The following is an 18,629-nucleotide window of genomic DNA, read 5'->3' on the forward strand; positions in this document are numbered from 1 at the left end:
TATTTTATTGTATAAATGAAATATCTACTTCCATTGTTAATTTGAATGTAGAAGGCAAAAACTTAAGAGAAAGAATATTCTTTTTGTTTAAGAATTTAGATCTCCTTTAATTCTAGGATGGCTATTTCCATGAATTACAGATTTTAAAGGTGTCAAGAGAGAACCATTAACAGAGTTCCACATTCTATGAATTGTCCAGTGGTGAGGCTTATTTGATCTTTCTGCACTCTCCATAAAGATTAATATTCACTTGATCATCATCATTTCCCTTGTCCTTGAAGATGTTGGGTATATAAATATCAGTTTTCTTTTGTGTTTATTATTTGTTATGCAATACTTTCACTGACCCAGTAGCATGAATAATAACATAGTATGCGTTGTGTTAGGATGGTAAGAAATTTATTTACATGCCTGTTATGGAGAAAATTATCTTCATCACTTTATTTTGTGCTCCTGAGTAATATTGTGTTCATACCTATCACAAAAAAATCATTGTTATCTACTGTGTGAAGACTAATAAGGCACTTTCAGAATCATACTGATAAACATGTCAAGATTGAACAGCAAATTTACTGATTGACAGCGCTTGTAATCACTGTGGATTTATGAGTGAGTTGAGTGAGTATGTATGTAAGCAAGCAGGTCTTTGGGTAGTAGCAGCAACATTCCTTTCTGTTGAACAAAATCTTGATTAATTATTAGTTATAGCTTATGTTATTCATTAGCAGTAGCTATTTAATACTGTTTTTTATTAAAGTATCACCAACACAAGGCAAAAAAAATCAGTTTAAGATATTTAAGCAGTGTTTCAGAATATAGTGTGGCTTCTGAGACTCTGTCATGAATTTTACCATGTGCATTCAGTGCATTTTCTGAATAGTATGTTGGTTAGGATCAGTTTTTGCCCAAAAAGGGAGATTTGAAAGACTCTTAAGAAATTTTTATTGACAGTTTAAGGGAGACCAAACTCTTTGTTTTTGAAGTTTCTTCATGTCTTTAAAGTTGATTCTTATTCTCTTATTTTCAGTCTTCCACACTTCTTAAGCTTTGCTTAATTGAAATGTTTATAGTAATCTGAAAAAAATAATGTTTCTGAATATCCAATCCCTCAATCTAATAGGGTTTACTAATTTTTATTTTATAAAAAGAAACTTGAAGATATGGTAATGAAAATGAGAGCAATTTGCATCAATTAGAAATTTATTTTTCTTGCTCAGTCTTAAGATGATCTATTTTAGACAAATTAGTCTTAAAGGATCATAAATTCCATTTTAGTAAGACCAGGACAAAAATATTGCCACATTTTAGAAAAGAGAAAGCTAATAATTTCATGTTGCAATATTGCTTTAAACTTGCACGGTGCTCCCTCTGAAGTAGATAGTAGAAGTATTTTTATCCCTTTCCACATAAAGAAACAAATGCTCCAAGAGATTGAGTCACTTGCCCTTGGTTAGACATCCAGTGTCTGGGCCACAATTCAAATTCAGCTCTCAAACCTAACACTTAAGCCACTGTGCCAAGCTACTGTTAATTAAAGTCTAGTGAGTTAACTTTAGACTTTTTATTTTCATACATAGTAGAGATATCACTAAATACTTTAAAAGGTCATCTAATTTTCTGTTGATTCTTTGGGATTATTGAAAAGATTAATTTTAATGATTTCTCATGTGATAATGACTGTAAAGGCATGTGAAAAAAGGGAGAGTAGAGAGTTAAGGATGATGTGGAACTAGAACTCGGGGGAGAGACAGGTTAAATTTTTAGACCTGAAAGTTATCATTTTAGAGATCATAAATAAATCCATGATACACTTATGAAATTATCTGGTAAGAGAGTATAGAAATTTTTAAAAAGGAGTATAAACCAGAGCATTGAGGTATACTCATTTTTAGGGTACATGATATGGTGAAAAATTGAGGAATGAAAAACCAAGAGAGAAGGGGCAGCTAGGTTAGGTGGTTTAGTGAATAGAGAGCTAGGCCTGGAGATGGGAAGACTTGGGTCTAAATCTGGCCTCAGCCACTTGCTAGCTGTATGACTATGACCAAGTCACTTAATCCCCATTGCCTAGCCTTAATGCTCTTTTGCCTTGGAACTGATACTTAATATCAATTCAAAAACATATGGTCAGGATTTTTAAAAAAGAAAAACCAAGAGAGAACAGTATCACAAAAACTTTAAAGAGAGTATCCAGGAGAGAGTCAATGGTGTCAAATATTATAGAGAGGTCTTGAAAACGTGAGGCTTGAGAAAAATGCTATGAGATTTGGCGATTAAAGAGATCACTATTGAGTTGATAGAAGAAACTAGGTTGCAAAGGATTAAGAAGGGGGGGAGTAGTGAAGGCAATAAATATAGACAATAGTGTTTTGTTTTAGGAGTTTGACTAGGAAAGAGTAAAGAGGTAAAAAATGAGAGCTTGAGTAGTCTCTGGTCATCACCAGATTTTAAGACTTTAAGGATTGGGAGGTGGAAGGTTTGAGTAGTTTTCTAGGTCCTGGAGATACAAAGATAAAAAATGAAATAACCTCTGGGAGTTTATCATTTAACTATTTAGTACAGCTTATAGTTATTCATTTAACAGATATTATGTACCCACCCTGTTTAGGGCATTGTGCCAAATACTGGGGGATCAAAAGATGAAAATCAAATAATTCCTGCCCTCAGAATTTAATATTCTGCTGGTCTGGGGATAATATGACCTGCACCAATAAATACAAGCTAGAGAATTAAAGGGTTAAAGGAAAAGTCAAACAAAAAAATATAGGAATGTTTGAAGAAAAAAACAAGATTAGCCTATGGAATCATGGGAAATCTCTGTGGAGGAAGTCACATCTAAGCTAAGCCTTGAAGTAATATACAGGTATCCCTTTCATATCTCAGAGATTAAGGGTGTAAGACCTCTTATGACATGGAAAATCCACATAAAACTTTTTGGTTTTCATATAATTTCCATGAACTTTAACTTTTTAAAACTTATTTTAACTTTTAAAAAGAAATTATGTATATTTATGATATTAAAAGATAAAATATTGATATTATATAATAATTTTAGACATTTCTGAGTTTTCTAAACCTTTTCTTTCTTGTCTGCTGGCCTTCATATGTTATCTATGGCTTCCTCAAAACTCCCCCATAATTCCCATTTAATATCTTATGCCCACTTGTATATATCGAAACCTTGATAAAGTTGTGATGTATAAGGGATATACCTATAATATGAAAGGTGACTATGATTTTATATCTATCAAATAATGATTAATAAATTCAGTGAGAAACTACAAGTGACTCTTTCCACTCCAGAACTGCACAGGAAGTCAGCCAGAAGACTGACAACAATAAAAAAAGGTGGCCCCCTGCAATAAAATCATCAGTAAAGTAAGATAGCCTTCTAGCTCTGCAAGGCTGTATTCAGAGGTAGCAAAAGCTTAAGAGCTCCCCAAGGAAGCACCAGGGGAGTCAGACATCACAGACCTGGAAGGCTCTTAAGCACCTTTCCTGAGATGCCACAGATCTTGAAGAAACAGTGCTCTGAACCTCTAAGATACAGAGGGACATAACTCCCAATAGGTGAAAGTCAGCACAGAAATCAAGGAGATCCATATTAGGGACAAAAATTAGTCCTGGTACAAAACCATATTTCAACGACTAAAAGATGAATAGATCAAAGGAAGCACCAACTAGTATCAAAAATTAGTATAAATATAAAGATTTCCCAAAAAAAAACTTGAGTCACAAGCAATGACCCCCAAAAAAAAGATGGAATCCCTAGGAGAAATAAAGTAAAAACTGAAACCAAAGCTTTTAAAGAGAATTGGAAAAATAAATAACTTGGATATGGTTCACCATTTTCTCTTCTAAGTAAAGGACTCCCTGAAAACTAGACCAAACAAATCAAGAACTACATGAGACAGCAAGAAATATTAGAATAAAAATTGGGAAGAAAATGTTAAGATATCTGATATAAAAAACTTCTGAAAAAATAAAGGTCAGAGATGATTTAATAATCACTTGGACTTCTTGAAATATATTTTTTAAGCTGACATTTCAGTCATAATAATAGCATTTGTATAGTGCCTATTATGTGCCAGGAGCTGTGATAAATGCTTTACAGCATGTATTAATTATCTTACTTGGCCCTCATAAAGATTCTAGGAGAGAAATGCTATTATCCTCATTTTACAGATGAGTAAACTGAGACAGACAGGTTAAGTAGATTTCATGTCTTCGGAATCCAGGCCTAGCAATCTATCCAGTGAACCACCTGTTTCAAAAATCAAAACTACCCAGCTCTATTAGAACCAGAGGACAAAGTAAAAGAAGAGCATATATTGATGACCACAAGAAAGAAACTCCAAAGGGAAAAGTACCAAGTATTTCATAGTCAAACTCCAAAACCTCAACATCAAAGAAGGGGAAAAAAATACACAGGCACCTTAAAGCAATTTTAAGTACACTCAAGATCGCAAAGGAAAACATCTTGGAATATAATATTCTGAAATGCAAAAGGATTTTACAGTCAAATATAATTTACTTCAAAAGTGATTATAATTTTAGAGGAAAAATGGAATGGAGATCTTTTCAAGCATTTCTAATGAAATGACCAGAGCTTAGTAGGATCTTAGAAATATAAATATAAGAGTAATTAAAATGTAAAATGGTAAATTTATTTGAGCAATTGGAAGAGGCTGCATGATGATGCAATGTTAATATTCTACTTGAAGGGAAGGAAAAATTAAATATAAAAAATTTATATTTGTGTATCTGGGAATCTAAGGAATGTGTTCTTTTTTTTAAATTTTATCTTTATTTTATGCCAATAACAAATTTACACATGTTTTCCAAAGTTAAGTGATTCCATATTGTCTCCCTCCTCATTTCTCTCCCCTCCCAGAGTTGACAAGCAATTCCACTGGGTTATACATGTATTATCACTCAATATATTTCCATTATTCATTTTTGTAAGAGAATAATCTTATAAAACTAAAACCCCGAATCCTATACCCAAATAAACATGTGATAAATCATGTTTTCATCTGCATTTCTTCTCCAACACTTCTTTTTCTAGATCTGGATAGCATTCTTTTTCATAAGTCCCTCAGAATTGTTCTGGATCATTATGTTACTGTCAATAGCAAAGTCTATCACATTTGATCATCCCACAATACTTCAGTCACTGTATGTAATGTTCTCTTGGTTCTGTTTGTTTCCCTCTGTATTAGTTCATGTAGGTCTTTCCAGTGAAGAACTGGGAAAGAAAAATGTAACATATCCACTGAAAACTTTTTTAGGGTGATAGAAGTGGTATGGGTTTTTTAATGTGAAAAAAATTTTCTGAGAACCTAAAGCTAAAATCAGAGAAGAGATATTTGGGTCCATTAAAGCAGTGAAAGACTTAATGTTTTGAAGGCCAGTAGCACAGAAGTGAAGAAGCAACGTTTTAAAATGATATTACAGGGGGCAGCTGGGTGGCTCAGTGGATTGAGAGCCAGGCCTAGACATGGGAGGTCCTGGGTTCAAATCTGGATTTAGACACTTCCTAGTTGTGTGACCCTGGCCCTTACCACTCTTCTGCCTTAGAACACAGTATTAGTTCCAAGACAGAGGGTAAGGGTTCATTTTTTTTTTTAATGCTATTACAAAAAAATTGTCAGTGGTATTCACAGATCCATTTAGTTATTGGATATGTTATTCAAGATCAAGTTCTTGGAATCATTTGAACTTTTTTAAATTTGAATTTTATTTTCAACTATCAAGCATTTATTTTCTTCCCTCTTCTCTCTCCTCCCCCAAAACCCAATTAAATAAAATTTGCCCACCTACCTTCATTTATTGTAGTAGATCAGCTCCAAATCCCAACACAAAAAAATGGAACCAGAGCTAGGTAACGTCCATATCCAAGGACATGTACAAAACACGAAAGGAAACCAGAATGCTATTCTTAATTTCTTCCTTTGTCAGAAAATGAGTAGTGGTGGGCAGGAGATAGAATTTTGAGATATTTCAGGATTGGTGCTGGCTAGATCTGTCAGGGAAAACCATCTCTTTTCTGGCATGTAAGCACTTTATGTGTACAGATGACATTTTAGTTCTGTGCTGTTAACTATAGTTAATTGCAATTAAGTGATTGCAAAATGGGTGACATTAAATAACAATACTAATAATTGCTATAATATGAAATGTAAGAAATAATATTCTATTCATTAAATATTTAGTAACTATCTGCTGTGTGCTGTGTAACACTGTCCCTTTTATTCCATGCTTTTGTAAGCAAAATAGATTCCCCTTGTGGTCATGTCCAGAAATGTGTCTCAAACTCTTGATTAAAATGTAGTTAGCATTCTTCAACCTAGGACCTCCAGAATCGTGTTTGAACATAGTTATTAAGTGTTGCTAAAATCATTTGTTTTTATCATGTTGTTACAACATAAATTGTTCTCCTATCTCTGCTTACTTCACATTCTGTATTAGTTCATAGAAGCCTTACCATGTTTATCTGAAACCGTTTCTTTCAAAAAAATATTTTAGGCCTGTTGCATATAAACTCATATAAGACAGTTGGTGGCAGAAGTGCATTCCCACATATTTCCTATCTGTGGTCTTTTAATAATAGCCCTTGAGTATAAATAGGTATAGAGGGATCAGCCATAGAAGCCATAAGAAGGATAGGGTCCTGTAAAGTTTCCCTTACTCTTGGAATCATACGCAAGGTTCTCAGAGTTCTCTGGGCATATGTTCTTTTTCCTCCCATTCATCATCAGATAAAAGAGCACAATCTCTTTGGCAACCTGATCTTTTCTTCTCCATTGCCAGCCTGTTTTGTCTTTTGACCCTAAGCACCCATACCTGTCATGTCATTCTCTCCATTCTTCAAATGTCAAATACATCATTATTCAGCTACAGATGAGAGGCTTATTTTTTGCCCAGTGAAAAACATTTAGTCCAGAGAGGTAATGCTAAACTTGGTGAATAAGAGAATCCTTTGCCTCATACACTTCCCAGCTGTGTGAGCCTGGGCAAGTCACTTGGCCCCCATTGCCTAGCCCTTACCACTCTTCTGCCTTGGAGCCAATACACAGTATTGACTCCAAGACGGAAGGTAAGGGTTAAAAAAAAAATAAGAGAATCCTTTGAAATTAATTGGACTAGAATAAAAGAGAAATAAGGATTTGTTTTAGTCTCGCAAAGTAAGAGAAGCTAAATTGTCATAAGCTAAGCCTAACAATACTGGTTAGAAAGCATTGCCTTAATGTAAGGAAAGTAGACAACTTGGATATATCTGTGATCTCTAATGTGGGCAGTATTTCCCACAGTGCAGAAATAATCCACTAATGTCCTCTCATCCTGATTTACCTATATCCTATTCCAGAGGGGGCCTACCCAACAATCTGATGTAGAGCACTTCTACTTCTCTTGACATTGCAGAGCTATAAATGGAGCATCAGACTGTTCGTCAATTGTCTCTTAGTCTTTCCACATCTAACATCTCTTCCAGCCCTGTATCTCTGCTTCTCCTTTGTCTGATGAACCCCATCCCAATTTCTGAATTGTCTAATACTTACATTGGAACAGATGGGCCCTTCTAGGTGCCTAGTAATAGCTCAGAAATACTGTTTCACCCAGGAGCAAATCCCATTGTTAGCAACTTTCCACATCATGAGGGAGATTTGTTTCTAAATAATGGATTGGTGGTAAATCAATATTTGAGTGCCTACTATGTGCAAGGGTTTAAGTGGTAGTTTAAAGTACATACATGTGAAGATTACTAACAATTCAGTAAGTGTGTTAAATAAGTGATATGAGAAATAGAATCTAAAATCACAAATTGCTATTAAAATACAAATTAGTTACATGAACATTCCAGAAATCACTTATTTCATGAATCTCAAAGAATTGTCTCCAGTTATTGCAAGGGTTATCCCCAAATTGTTTAATAAATTAAGTGTAATTCGTTATTTACATATTTGCTATGTAGAACTTTTAAGTAGGGGGAAAGGTCGGGGATCTTTTAAAATTAGAAAAAGACTAAAGTATTACAACTCATGATGATGTTTGTTAGTCATTTCTTTTGATACATATTCTTAGCAACCAATCCACATTAATCCATATTGGTGCTTTTTTTAAAAAGAAAATATGCAGAGATCCCTACCCCATGCCTTCAATTGAGGATTGCCTCAACTTATGCCAATAATTAGTGCACTGCATTTATTTTGCAAGGAACATATTATTTTATCATTCTGTGAAATTCATTAATGGTCTGTAAGAGGGGAAATTCTATTAATGAGCAATATAGCTTTTTTGGAAAATTGCCTTTGTTAGAAAAATTTAATAGGTTTTTGCTGACTGTATTTGACAGAACAAAATAGAACTAGTTTTAGAAAGAAAAGAGTCAAATACTTATAGAATGTGATAAGAATCTGATGAATAAAAGATGATACCTAGAAAAATGTTGAGAATTTAAAACTAAGCATAAGTACTTTAGACGAATTCTTCATAACAAGTTTAAGCAACTAAAATTCTTAATTGTTGATAGCAATCCAATTTCTTTTTTAGTACACGTAAAACATGCATGCATGTATTTTATGGGGTTATAGTTATTGTGGAGTCATTTTTGGTAGCTTTTTTCATGTTATATTACTTCATGTAGATATTTATATAACCTTAGTTTAAGACTCTGAGAGACCTTAAAGATGAAATAGTCCATTTCTCTCATTTGACAGAGATAAGGTAGTACATCCAAATTTATATTTCCACATATCAGCATAACCCCCACGCTTTTTAATAGTTATATAATTGATTGGCCTCCCATTCCTCTCTTTGGAGGCAGGGGGCAGAGCAGTACATGTACACCCATAAATATTTCTATATTATGAATACTACTGTGAACATCTTTATTCGGGGGATCTATGATCTTATCGATGTGGATATTCCTTCATGGGAAATCTCATAATTCAGAAGAAATTTTCCTGGACAGTGCATTCTCTTGGCACCTGTTCGCTATGGTTTCTCTTCATTAAAAAAAAAACAAACTCAGGAGCACATTTTATGATGGTAAAAATTGTGTTTATGCTTTCAAAACTTTTATACAAATTACTTTTTTTTGTTATTGGAGTATATTCAGTTGGATTTTTACTTCTGTCAAAGACTCACCTGTTTATTCCAATTTTCCCTTTGTTAGATATTTAACATTTATATAGATTAAAATGAATAGATTATTAATACTATGTTTTGTGTGTGATTGAAGCCCTATTCAACTATGGTTCAATTATTGTGCATTTTCAGCTTATAGTTTTTTATTGCTTTTGTACATCCAGGAATAAAATTATTGATAATCACATTTAAATAAAATTTGCCCACTTACTTTCATTTATCATACTAGATCAGAGCCAGGTAATGTCCGTGTACAAGGATGTGTACAAAGCATGAAAGGGAATTAGAATGATATTTTTATTTTCTTTTGTCAGAAAATGAGTAGGGGTGGGCAGGAGATAGAATTTTGAGATATTTCAGGATTGGTGCTGGCTAGATCTATCAGGGAAAACTGTCTCTTTTTCTGGCATGTAAGCACTTTATGTGTACAGATGACATTTTAGTTCTTTGTTGTTATCTATATCTAATTGCAATTAAGCGATTGCAAAATGGGTGACCTTAAATAATGATAATAATAATTGCCATAATTTGAAATGTAAGAAATAACATTCTATTCATTAAATATTTAGTAACTGCCTGCTATGTGCAGGGAATTACTTGAACACTTGTCCCTTTTATTCTATGCTATTGTAAATACATGTAACTGAAAGTAAATATTTTTCATTTTGAGCTATTTCTTTTGCTTTCAGGCTGTTGAAAATCTCTGTTCTTACAAAGTATCCCCAACACTCTACAAGCAACTACGACAGGTTTGTGAAGATCATGTCAAAGCACAAATCCTTCAGTTCAGAGAATATCCTTTTTTTTCTTTTCCTTTCTTTTTTCTTTTTTCCTTTTTCCTTTTTTCCTTTTCTTTCTTTTTTAAAGTAATATTTTTTTTCCCAGTGGCACTACTATAGCAGTTTCATCACCTGCAGGCTAATAGACTCTGTGCTTGTTAAAGTACTGGATATAGAAATAGTTACCAAAAATTTGTCTTTTAGTTTAGCTCTCAGATTTTAACTTTTATCCCCCATTTCCTCACTTATTCTTCTATACAAACGTATTATTTTATCATGTTTGATTTATGTTAAATTATGTTTCCATCTATGTACCATGGTTTTTAGAGTATTGAGGTGCTTTGTAATTCTGTGATGTCATGTTTAGTTACAAATTCTTCCACAAATCATAGAGCTACAAAATATTTTATTGTGTTCTCTGTTCTTTTAAATGATATGACCTTTTGTATTTAGATTACTTAATTATTTGGAGCTTATATGGAGTAAAAATGCTGTTCTAAAATTATTGACTTCTGAACTGCTTTGTTATTCCTAGTGGTTCTTGTGAAATTGAGAATCCTTATCCCATTAATTTTTGTTCCTGGTTTTATTGGAACCTGGAATATTATATTCATTTACTATAAAACTTTTTTTATCTCTTCTTTTATACTGATCTACTTTTGTATTTTTTAACCAGTTTGCTTCTTTGTGTTATTATATAGAGGTTTGGTTATGTTAGATTCCCATTCAATCCCCACTCCCATTCTGTGTTTTTTCCTTATTTCTTTTGAAATTCTTGTCACATTTTGGTATTAATTTCCATGCATGAGATTATACCTTACAAGCACAGCTATTTGGGGTTAACTATTTGAATGATCTCAGGCTCTACCAGATAGTGAGCAAGCACTTCATTCAATTCAGTTTTGCCACAGATAGGCTACCTGAGAACAGTTTCCTTAGATGCCTTTTTTGTTTTACAAGTAGTTTTAGTATGTGAGCTAAAGTAGATATTTTCATCCTTTAATCAGTTAGCACACAAAAAATACATTAGTTGCCATTAGTATTCTCATAAAAGGGATTTATTAAACTGTAATGGGTTGTTTGTTTTTTTAAGCTAGTCGGAGTACTAGTTCAGGCACAGTCCTGGGTACAGAAGTAGCTGCTTCTATTTGATGACCTTCATTTCCAAGAGAAGAGTCTTGGGAATATAAAGTGTATCTCCATTACAAATTCCCTCTCTTTATATTAATGATGTTACCAGGTATTTCTGAGGATGATGCTGTCTTAAGATCTTTTTTCAACATAGAGCATGGATTGTTTGTCCCTATAGTTATCAGTAGTATAGTACTGTACCCCACCACTTACTATTCAGTTCTTTTTAAACATGCCCAAGGTAGGTTTTGAACCCAGGTCCTCCTCATAAAGCATGCTACTGTCACCCAGTGTTTGCATCCCCATTTGGTTCTGAAGGAGAACCTTCCAGAATGCCCAGTTCATTTAGACCTCTTGTTTCAAACTATATTAATGCCCATCTGGACAATGGTCAATATGTAAAATTCTCTTTCACTTTTAAGTCATTTTACCTTTCAGCTATTAAAATAAATTTGGTTTTTAACAAAATTATTTTTTATCTTTTTTCCCCCAGAATTATTTAGGCCAGTAAAAGGCTATAGTTTATTCAACCTAAATCATTATCCTTTTTAATGTCAATTATTGACTCCTTAACCATATTCAATTGGTTTTACTGACACAAATTTGCAGTATTTCGTTTTAACTTCCAGTAACCAAAAATATATAATTCCATCTAGAACAGAGGTTTTTAACCTTTTTTGTGTGTTGTGGACACTGTTAGCAGTCTGAAGACGCCTCCTGTCTTTGAATAATATTTTTAAGTAATTTGAAGCAAGTGCTAGATTTTTTAAAATGTGATTTTTTTTTAACCCCCTTTCAAGTTCAAGAAGCTAAGATGGAAAAATCCTGATGTAGAAAAGGAGAAAATGGACCTCTATTCACTTAAACCTATTATGACCTTTCCTGGTGATATGCTGATTTGTCCATCCTGAGAGCACTATTCTTTTTTCTTCCTGAACTCAAGATTTCTTCTCATTTAAATTATACCTCAGCCTGCTCCAGGACATATCTCCTAATGTTTAAACATTATAATTCCACAAACTACTTAATCATAATACTTATAAGTGAGATTTCACATATCAATTTAAGACTTAAGCATCTATTTTCCATATGAATTAGAAAATTATAAAGCTCTAGCCATTTTTTTCTGACTTCATACCTTCCCAACCCAATCCCTATGCTAACCTTTTCAGTACTAAAAATAGCTCATCTTCCTACTGATTGTTGTGACAAAGTCTAGCTATTTCTAGGCCCTTGGTGTTTTTAAAGTGGGACAATTAGGCTAGGCCTCTGAATGCATGGTGTTATCAGTACTCTGGTTTTAGTCTTCTGCCAACAGGCACCTATGAAGGAAAATCTGGTTGAAGTAGCCTCCTGAAAATGGGTGATAGAAGAAGAAGAAAAATTAGAAACTGGACAGAGGTAGAGAGAGATTCAAAGTAGCAAGGGAGATAAGAAAATAACTGAAGGATCAAAGGCTGTTAGGATTGATTGAAGAAAACGTTTAATGGAAGGGGAAATAATAAAGGCTTAAAATATATGATCTTGGGTTTAACTCAGTTAATTATCAAGCTAATGTTTTAGGGAAAGAAGAGTTAAAATTAAAGTGTTAAAAAATGATAGTTTTCCTTAGCAGGTGCTGCACAGATTCTCTAGATAGTGTTTTGTTTTTAAAGAAGATAAACAAATGCTGGCAAGATCATTGCAGACAAATGGTAAGGTTATTGTATTTTTCTGATATTGATTATGTATTGTCTACTTTCACGTTATACTTTATTAACTTGTTGGACTGGAACTGTTTGGATTTCAATTTCTGTTTATTTAACTCTTGTCCCATTCCAGTTCCTCCTAGAGTTGAAATGGGACAAAAGAGAAAATAAAGGAGATTTGAGTAATTGGGAAGGAATTATATATTCCGTTCCCTTTAACCCAGTCAAGAAGAAGGGCTTGAAAGCACAGTTACTCCAGCTAAGCCCTTCCACCCACCTCTGGAAGATGTGAGCCAGACTTAACAGCAAACTTAGAGAGACATGACACATCTGCTCAGGGTACTGTTTTGTGTTAGTCTGAGAGATGATGCTGTTTAATCTCAGCGTGGATTTGAGCTGAGAAGAGTTGAACATGATTTGTGATCCTATCATCCTAAAGCATATAGCTCTTTTTTTTCCTTCCTAAGAGAGGTTTTTAAATTAAAAAATCAAACTACATTGTAAATCCCCAGAATGGCAGGCTGCATAATCCAAAGCCAAACATAGTTGTTTTTTTTCCCCATCATACACATTTCAGGATTACTTAATCCATTGTTTTCCTCAATTAGCTAGTAAAATAGAGATTGCAATGTAAAATCAGGTAGGTACCTGTTAGTTTCTTTAAAAGTGTTATTTGAAGAATCTGGTTATAATGGGATGGGCTTAATTGTATATGAAAGATGAAGTCAGTAACTTTATGATTTTAAAAATCAATTTGAATGTAAAAATTACTGGTATTTATAAGGAAACCCTATTATTTAGAGGCACTCTGATATACTCATCATCCTTATGTATTCTATTTGAACTATCATTCTTTTATAGTGCTGGACTGTTAACTTGGTTGACAGTCAGATTGAGGTAATAGCCTAATATCTTAACCTTACAATGGCCTTTTTTTTCTCTTGAAAGTATTCATATATCCAATTCAGTTCTGGGTGTCACATAGAAATATCAAGTCATGAGTAGTTCTATGTATTTTTTTTTCACGTCAATGTGTTTATAGATTTTTGAAGTGGAAGGAAGGGAAAGTCTTATCTTTCTAATTAGTGTTGCCTTTCTGGTTTTGTTAACATTAAGTTTTGAATAGGGTGAATTGGTGGCATATATATCCTAGCACATGTTTATCCTCTTGTTCCCCTCATTTACAACGATGAAGAAAATCTTGCTGTGTCTCTAAGTTACATACTCTTCACTATAGCATGGTAACTATTGAAAAAGACCACATTTATATGAGCATATAGGAAGAGGGAAGGATAAAGAAGCTTAAAGCATTTTCTCTATGTAAGATTTACCATGTCTGTCAGGAAATGGCCAGATTAAAAACATGTAATTTAAACCAGTTACTTAGAGTCCGTACATTAGGGCTGTTTTAGATAAAAGGATAAAAATTCAAAGTGAGAACTTTCTGAGACATCTTCCTATTAAGAAATGTAGAATATATATGATATATAAAACTTGATATGATTAACATGTTCTTAGCAATAAAATTATATATATTATATTAGAAAAATAAATTTGGTATATGTTTTTAATTTATAGATCATGATTAGAAGTATTTTCTTGTTTTTGGATCGCACTTATGTACTTCAGAATTCAATGCTTCCTTCTATATGGTAGGTATCTTTTTAAATCTCTATGGTGTAAGTAAATCTACTAAAAGCATAGTCATTTTTATATCTAGTTATTAGTTTTTTTGTTTTTTTTGTTTTGTTTTGTTTTGACCTCTAAAGTGTGAGACAGTGTAGCATAGTAAGTAGAGGATTGGCCTTGGAGTCAGGAAGACCTGGGTTCAAGTCCTGCCTCTGACATGTAATAACCATGTGACCATGGGCAAGTCATTTAATGTCTCAGTGCCCAAGGCAACACTTTGTTACAAATGAGTTGCCTATCTGCATTGGTGGAGGAAGTTTCCACACCAGGAGTTCCCTCTACCATTGAAATCACAGGTCCAGACTAAAGGTATAAAAACTTTTCTTAAAATTCATATTTAATTTTTAAAACATTTTTCAAAATTCTAAAATGTATCCATTATCTATCTTCTCTGGAAACATGTATATCCTCTTCCAGGAACCAGAGGTCAAGAACAGGATTGGATTTACCTCAACAGGCTTTGGGGAGAAATCCTTTATGCCAGTGACTTCTACTTACCCCGATCTACCCCATGGTGTGTAGACATTGAGTAGCATGTGCCTCTGGCCTCCTTGAATAGAATACAGGTAGGACTGGCCAGAGCACAGTGAGTAGCCCAGGGATGTGGTAAAAGCATAGCACCCTTTGTGGCAAAATACATGGGCCTGTTGATTTCCTATGAAAGATTGGGGGAAGAGCTGATTAGGTGCACAGTGTTTTCAAAGAAATAGAAATGCTTAATATTTAAGGGAGTAGAGAAAAAATTAAGGCTGATATATAAAAAGACAAAACAAAAAAATATTAACATTCAATCAGTCACTTCATGAAAATATATCCCAAATTTGTTTCTATATTAAAATGATAGTCCAATTGAAAGTCTTAATTTACAAAATAAAATAGAATAGTGGAATCATAATCTATTAGTTTTAATAATCTTGTATCATAAGCTGAAAATAATTTATCCAAGTTGTCACAAAACTAAAATAATAAATGATCTAGGAAATCCTCTTTATTGCTTTTTTTTTTCAGAAATTAACATTCATGCAGTTGAGATGATGCTTTAAGTATTACCATATATAGGTTGAAATCAAGTGAAGAATGTCCCTTTTAATAGAATATCTGTATTTTGTCATTTATTTGAAAAAACTATCTTGATATCCTTATAGAAGCAGACTTTATTTTATATGTTTAGTACATGATAAGAATTTCCCAAAAATTATTTCAGGTTATACTTTATGGAAAAAACAAAACATATAAACTAAACTAAAAACATGAATCATAACTATACAAGAAGCAATATTAGCTCATTTATATAATGATTTAAAGTTAACATTTATATATAGCCTCCTTTTGAGGTAGGTTCTGTTACATAATATCCCCATTTAAAGATGAGGCAATAAGCTCAGCGAAGTTAAATGACTTGCCAATGGTCACACATTTATTAAATGGCAGAGCCAGGAGAGAACCTATGCCTCCTGCCTACCAGTGTGGTGTTCTTTCTCTTACATGGAGCCAGGATACTCCTTTTTAAAGCACACACACATTAATAAGACTTTGATTCTAGAGTAAATGAATTAGATATTTAAAAAACTGAATGATGTAATGTTATGACTAAGAGGACCCTGTTTTCAGGGGCAAAAGCAGGAAGTTTAAATAAGTGTGAATGGATTAATAGTGTATGTTTGCTTGTGAATTGGTCCTTATGGTCAGATCATAATTTCTTACTCATTATAATAGACCGGGTCTGAAAGAATAAAGCTCTAAATAAAAATGTTTAATTGAAGATATTTTATACCTAAAGCAACCATATCTGTGTCTTATTGATAATAGCTTTAAGTGTCTTCTATATGCCAAATACTGTGCTAGGTTCTGGAGACACAAATACAAAAATATTATCCCTATCCCCAAGAACCTTTTGTTCATTTGGAAGGAGCAGAGAGTACATGGATAAACACAGATTATAAACAAGACAAAGCAGTGGAGGGCACTAAGCAACTAGTCATCAGGAAAGGCCTAAACCTGAATCTCAGTGGGAGCCAATGATTTCATAAGGAGAAAGGAGAGTATTTCAGATAGGATAAGCACACAGAGAGGCTGTGAGAGATGGGGGAGGGGGGGACAGAAGAGAGGAATTGGAATGTTGCATGTGGGGAATAGCAGTGGGCTGCATTTGGAACATAAATATATAGGGGAGAATAGTGGCCTATAAAGATTGGCTGCAGCCAAAATGGGAAAGACCTTGTCAATGGGAGGAGTTTGTGTTTTATTTTAGGGTCAGAAGGAAACTACTTGAGCAGAACAGTGGCATAGTCAAGCCAGCACATAAAGAATATCAGTTTGGCAGCCATGAAAAGGAGGTATTGGGGGAGAGACTGAATGAAGACCTATTAGAGGACTTATAATAAGGACCAGACTTAGGGTGGAAGTTTTCATACTAGTGAACAGATAGTGAATAGCTTTTTAAGATAACTAGGAAATCAATCCTATCCTAGCAGATTCACCATAAATTGTTTCCCAAATCCACCTTTCCCTTTCTAGTTTTATAGTTCAAGAAAAAAAGTATGGAATTCCAGGCTATTGCCATACTTATCAGCACACTCTTATTTTTGTGGATACCAGCTTAGTTTACTTCCACTCTATTAACATTTTTCAATTAATCTATAAGGCAGAGGTTTTTAACTTTTTTCGTGCCTTGAACCCCTTCTATAATTTTATGAAACGCTTGAACCCTTTCTCAGAAAAGCATTTTTGAATAAGTGAGGAAAATGCTAAATTTCAGTAAAAGATTAGTGAAAATAAAGATGCTGTTTCTTTCTGTTCCAAATTCTTGATTTCCTTAAAATCTCTACACAGACACACTAAATCAAGGAGCCCTACTATGAGGGATTATACTATAATCCTGTATACAGTAGTCTTCATGGATCTACTAGGCCACCTACCCTGTTAACACTCTCCAGAACTTTGACTCATAGGACCCTCTTGACATTATTTTATAGTATATAGAGGAGGTTTTATATACATACATATTTACATAAATGCATGTATACTTAAAATATATCCACATAAGATATAGGCCTCAGAATCAGAAAGTTCCTAGAATATCCTCTCATTAGTTTATAAATAATTTTATTCTTCCCTTACAAAGTTCCACTGCTGCCACCAAGTGTGAAGACACATATCCCAAATGGAAAACAGAGCCCATCAAATTATAGTAGAACTGATCTGGGCCCAAGGCATCAGCATTCCAACAGTCTCTGACCCTCTATCCTGCCAAACCCTAGTTCCTAGACCCATACCCTAAATCTTCTGCCACCTCTTATATATACACCCAGTTCTAGCACCTACCCTTTATTTTTACCATAGCTAGAGTATTTTGAGCTGTAAGCAATTGGACATAAATAGAATTGAATAAAATTTGAAATTATAGAAAAAAATGAGAAAATCAAAGTACTAACTAATTATCTTAACCAGTGCAGAACTAGCTATCTTTCTTAACTTATATCAACCTGCTTTCCTAGAGAATTGTCATGTGACCCGATCCAGTACCTTACCTCATCAGCATTCCTTATCAAAGGCACCTCCCAGATCCTGAGTGCCCTCCTGTTTATTAATGTGCAGGCTACTGCTATGCTTCAAAGTTTAAACAAGATTTCATCCTTGCCCTCATGGAGCTTACTTACCTCGTGGGTGAGATGGCACATATAAACATTTGTTCTATTTTACCTTAGAATTATACAAGAAAAATGTAAGACAAGTGCTGTGTGATATGTGGCACTTGGGGAGAATAGTGAAGGCCTCATGGAGGAGATCACATTTAAGCTAACCTTCAAAGATGGATAATATTTCAAAGGCTGAGATATGAGGATTTTGTAGGGGAGCCTTCTGGACTAGAACCTATTAGTTTAGTGAGCTGTAAGTGCCCCTGGGTTAGAATGGCTTCTTCTAGAACATACTCACAGAGTTTGCCCTGTCTAGCTTCCAATTCCCTGGAGTTCCTACTCAAGGATTAATCTTCCTCCTCCCCACCCCTTGCCTTTCTCCACATAAAGCCGATCAGAAAGCTGCCTCAGAATTGTGCAAATGAGCCTATGCCCATAAGTCTGTGTTAAGTGGTGATGAAAATTGTATTTGTTTTTAACCACAAAAAACCCCTCTAGATTAAATAGAGCTTATTACTAGTTATACCCCAGAAATTCATGAACATCCCTTTTCT

General features: G+C 33.9%; 1 protein-coding gene across 4 annotated transcripts in view; it reads left to right on the forward strand.

Moving 5' to 3' along the window:
• CUL4A (cullin 4A) overlaps positions 1 to 18,629 on the forward strand; it is a 67,671-nt gene that overhangs the window by 6,386 nt on the left and 42,656 nt on the right. For 3 of the 4 annotated variants that reach the window (XM_056808262.1, XM_001364831.5, XM_056808263.1), the window contains 3 exons: positions 9,840 to 9,943; positions 12,685 to 12,754; positions 14,327 to 14,400. In XM_056808262.1, the coding sequence (XP_056664240.1) occupies positions 12,752 to 12,754; positions 14,327 to 14,400 (77 nt within the window). In that variant the 5' untranslated portion in view covers positions 9,840 to 9,943; positions 12,685 to 12,751. Of the gene's footprint in view, positions 1 to 9,839; positions 9,944 to 12,684; positions 12,755 to 14,326; positions 14,401 to 14,854; positions 15,004 to 18,629 lie in introns of those variants that run through there. The other variant, XM_056808264.1, reaches the window with a different exon arrangement.

The sequence above is a fragment of the Monodelphis domestica genome, chromosome 8, assembly GCF_027887165.1.
Source record: "Monodelphis domestica isolate mMonDom1 chromosome 8, mMonDom1.pri, whole genome shotgun sequence".
In the NCBI taxonomy this organism is placed as follows: Eukaryota; Metazoa; Chordata; class Mammalia; order Didelphimorphia; family Didelphidae; genus Monodelphis; species Monodelphis domestica.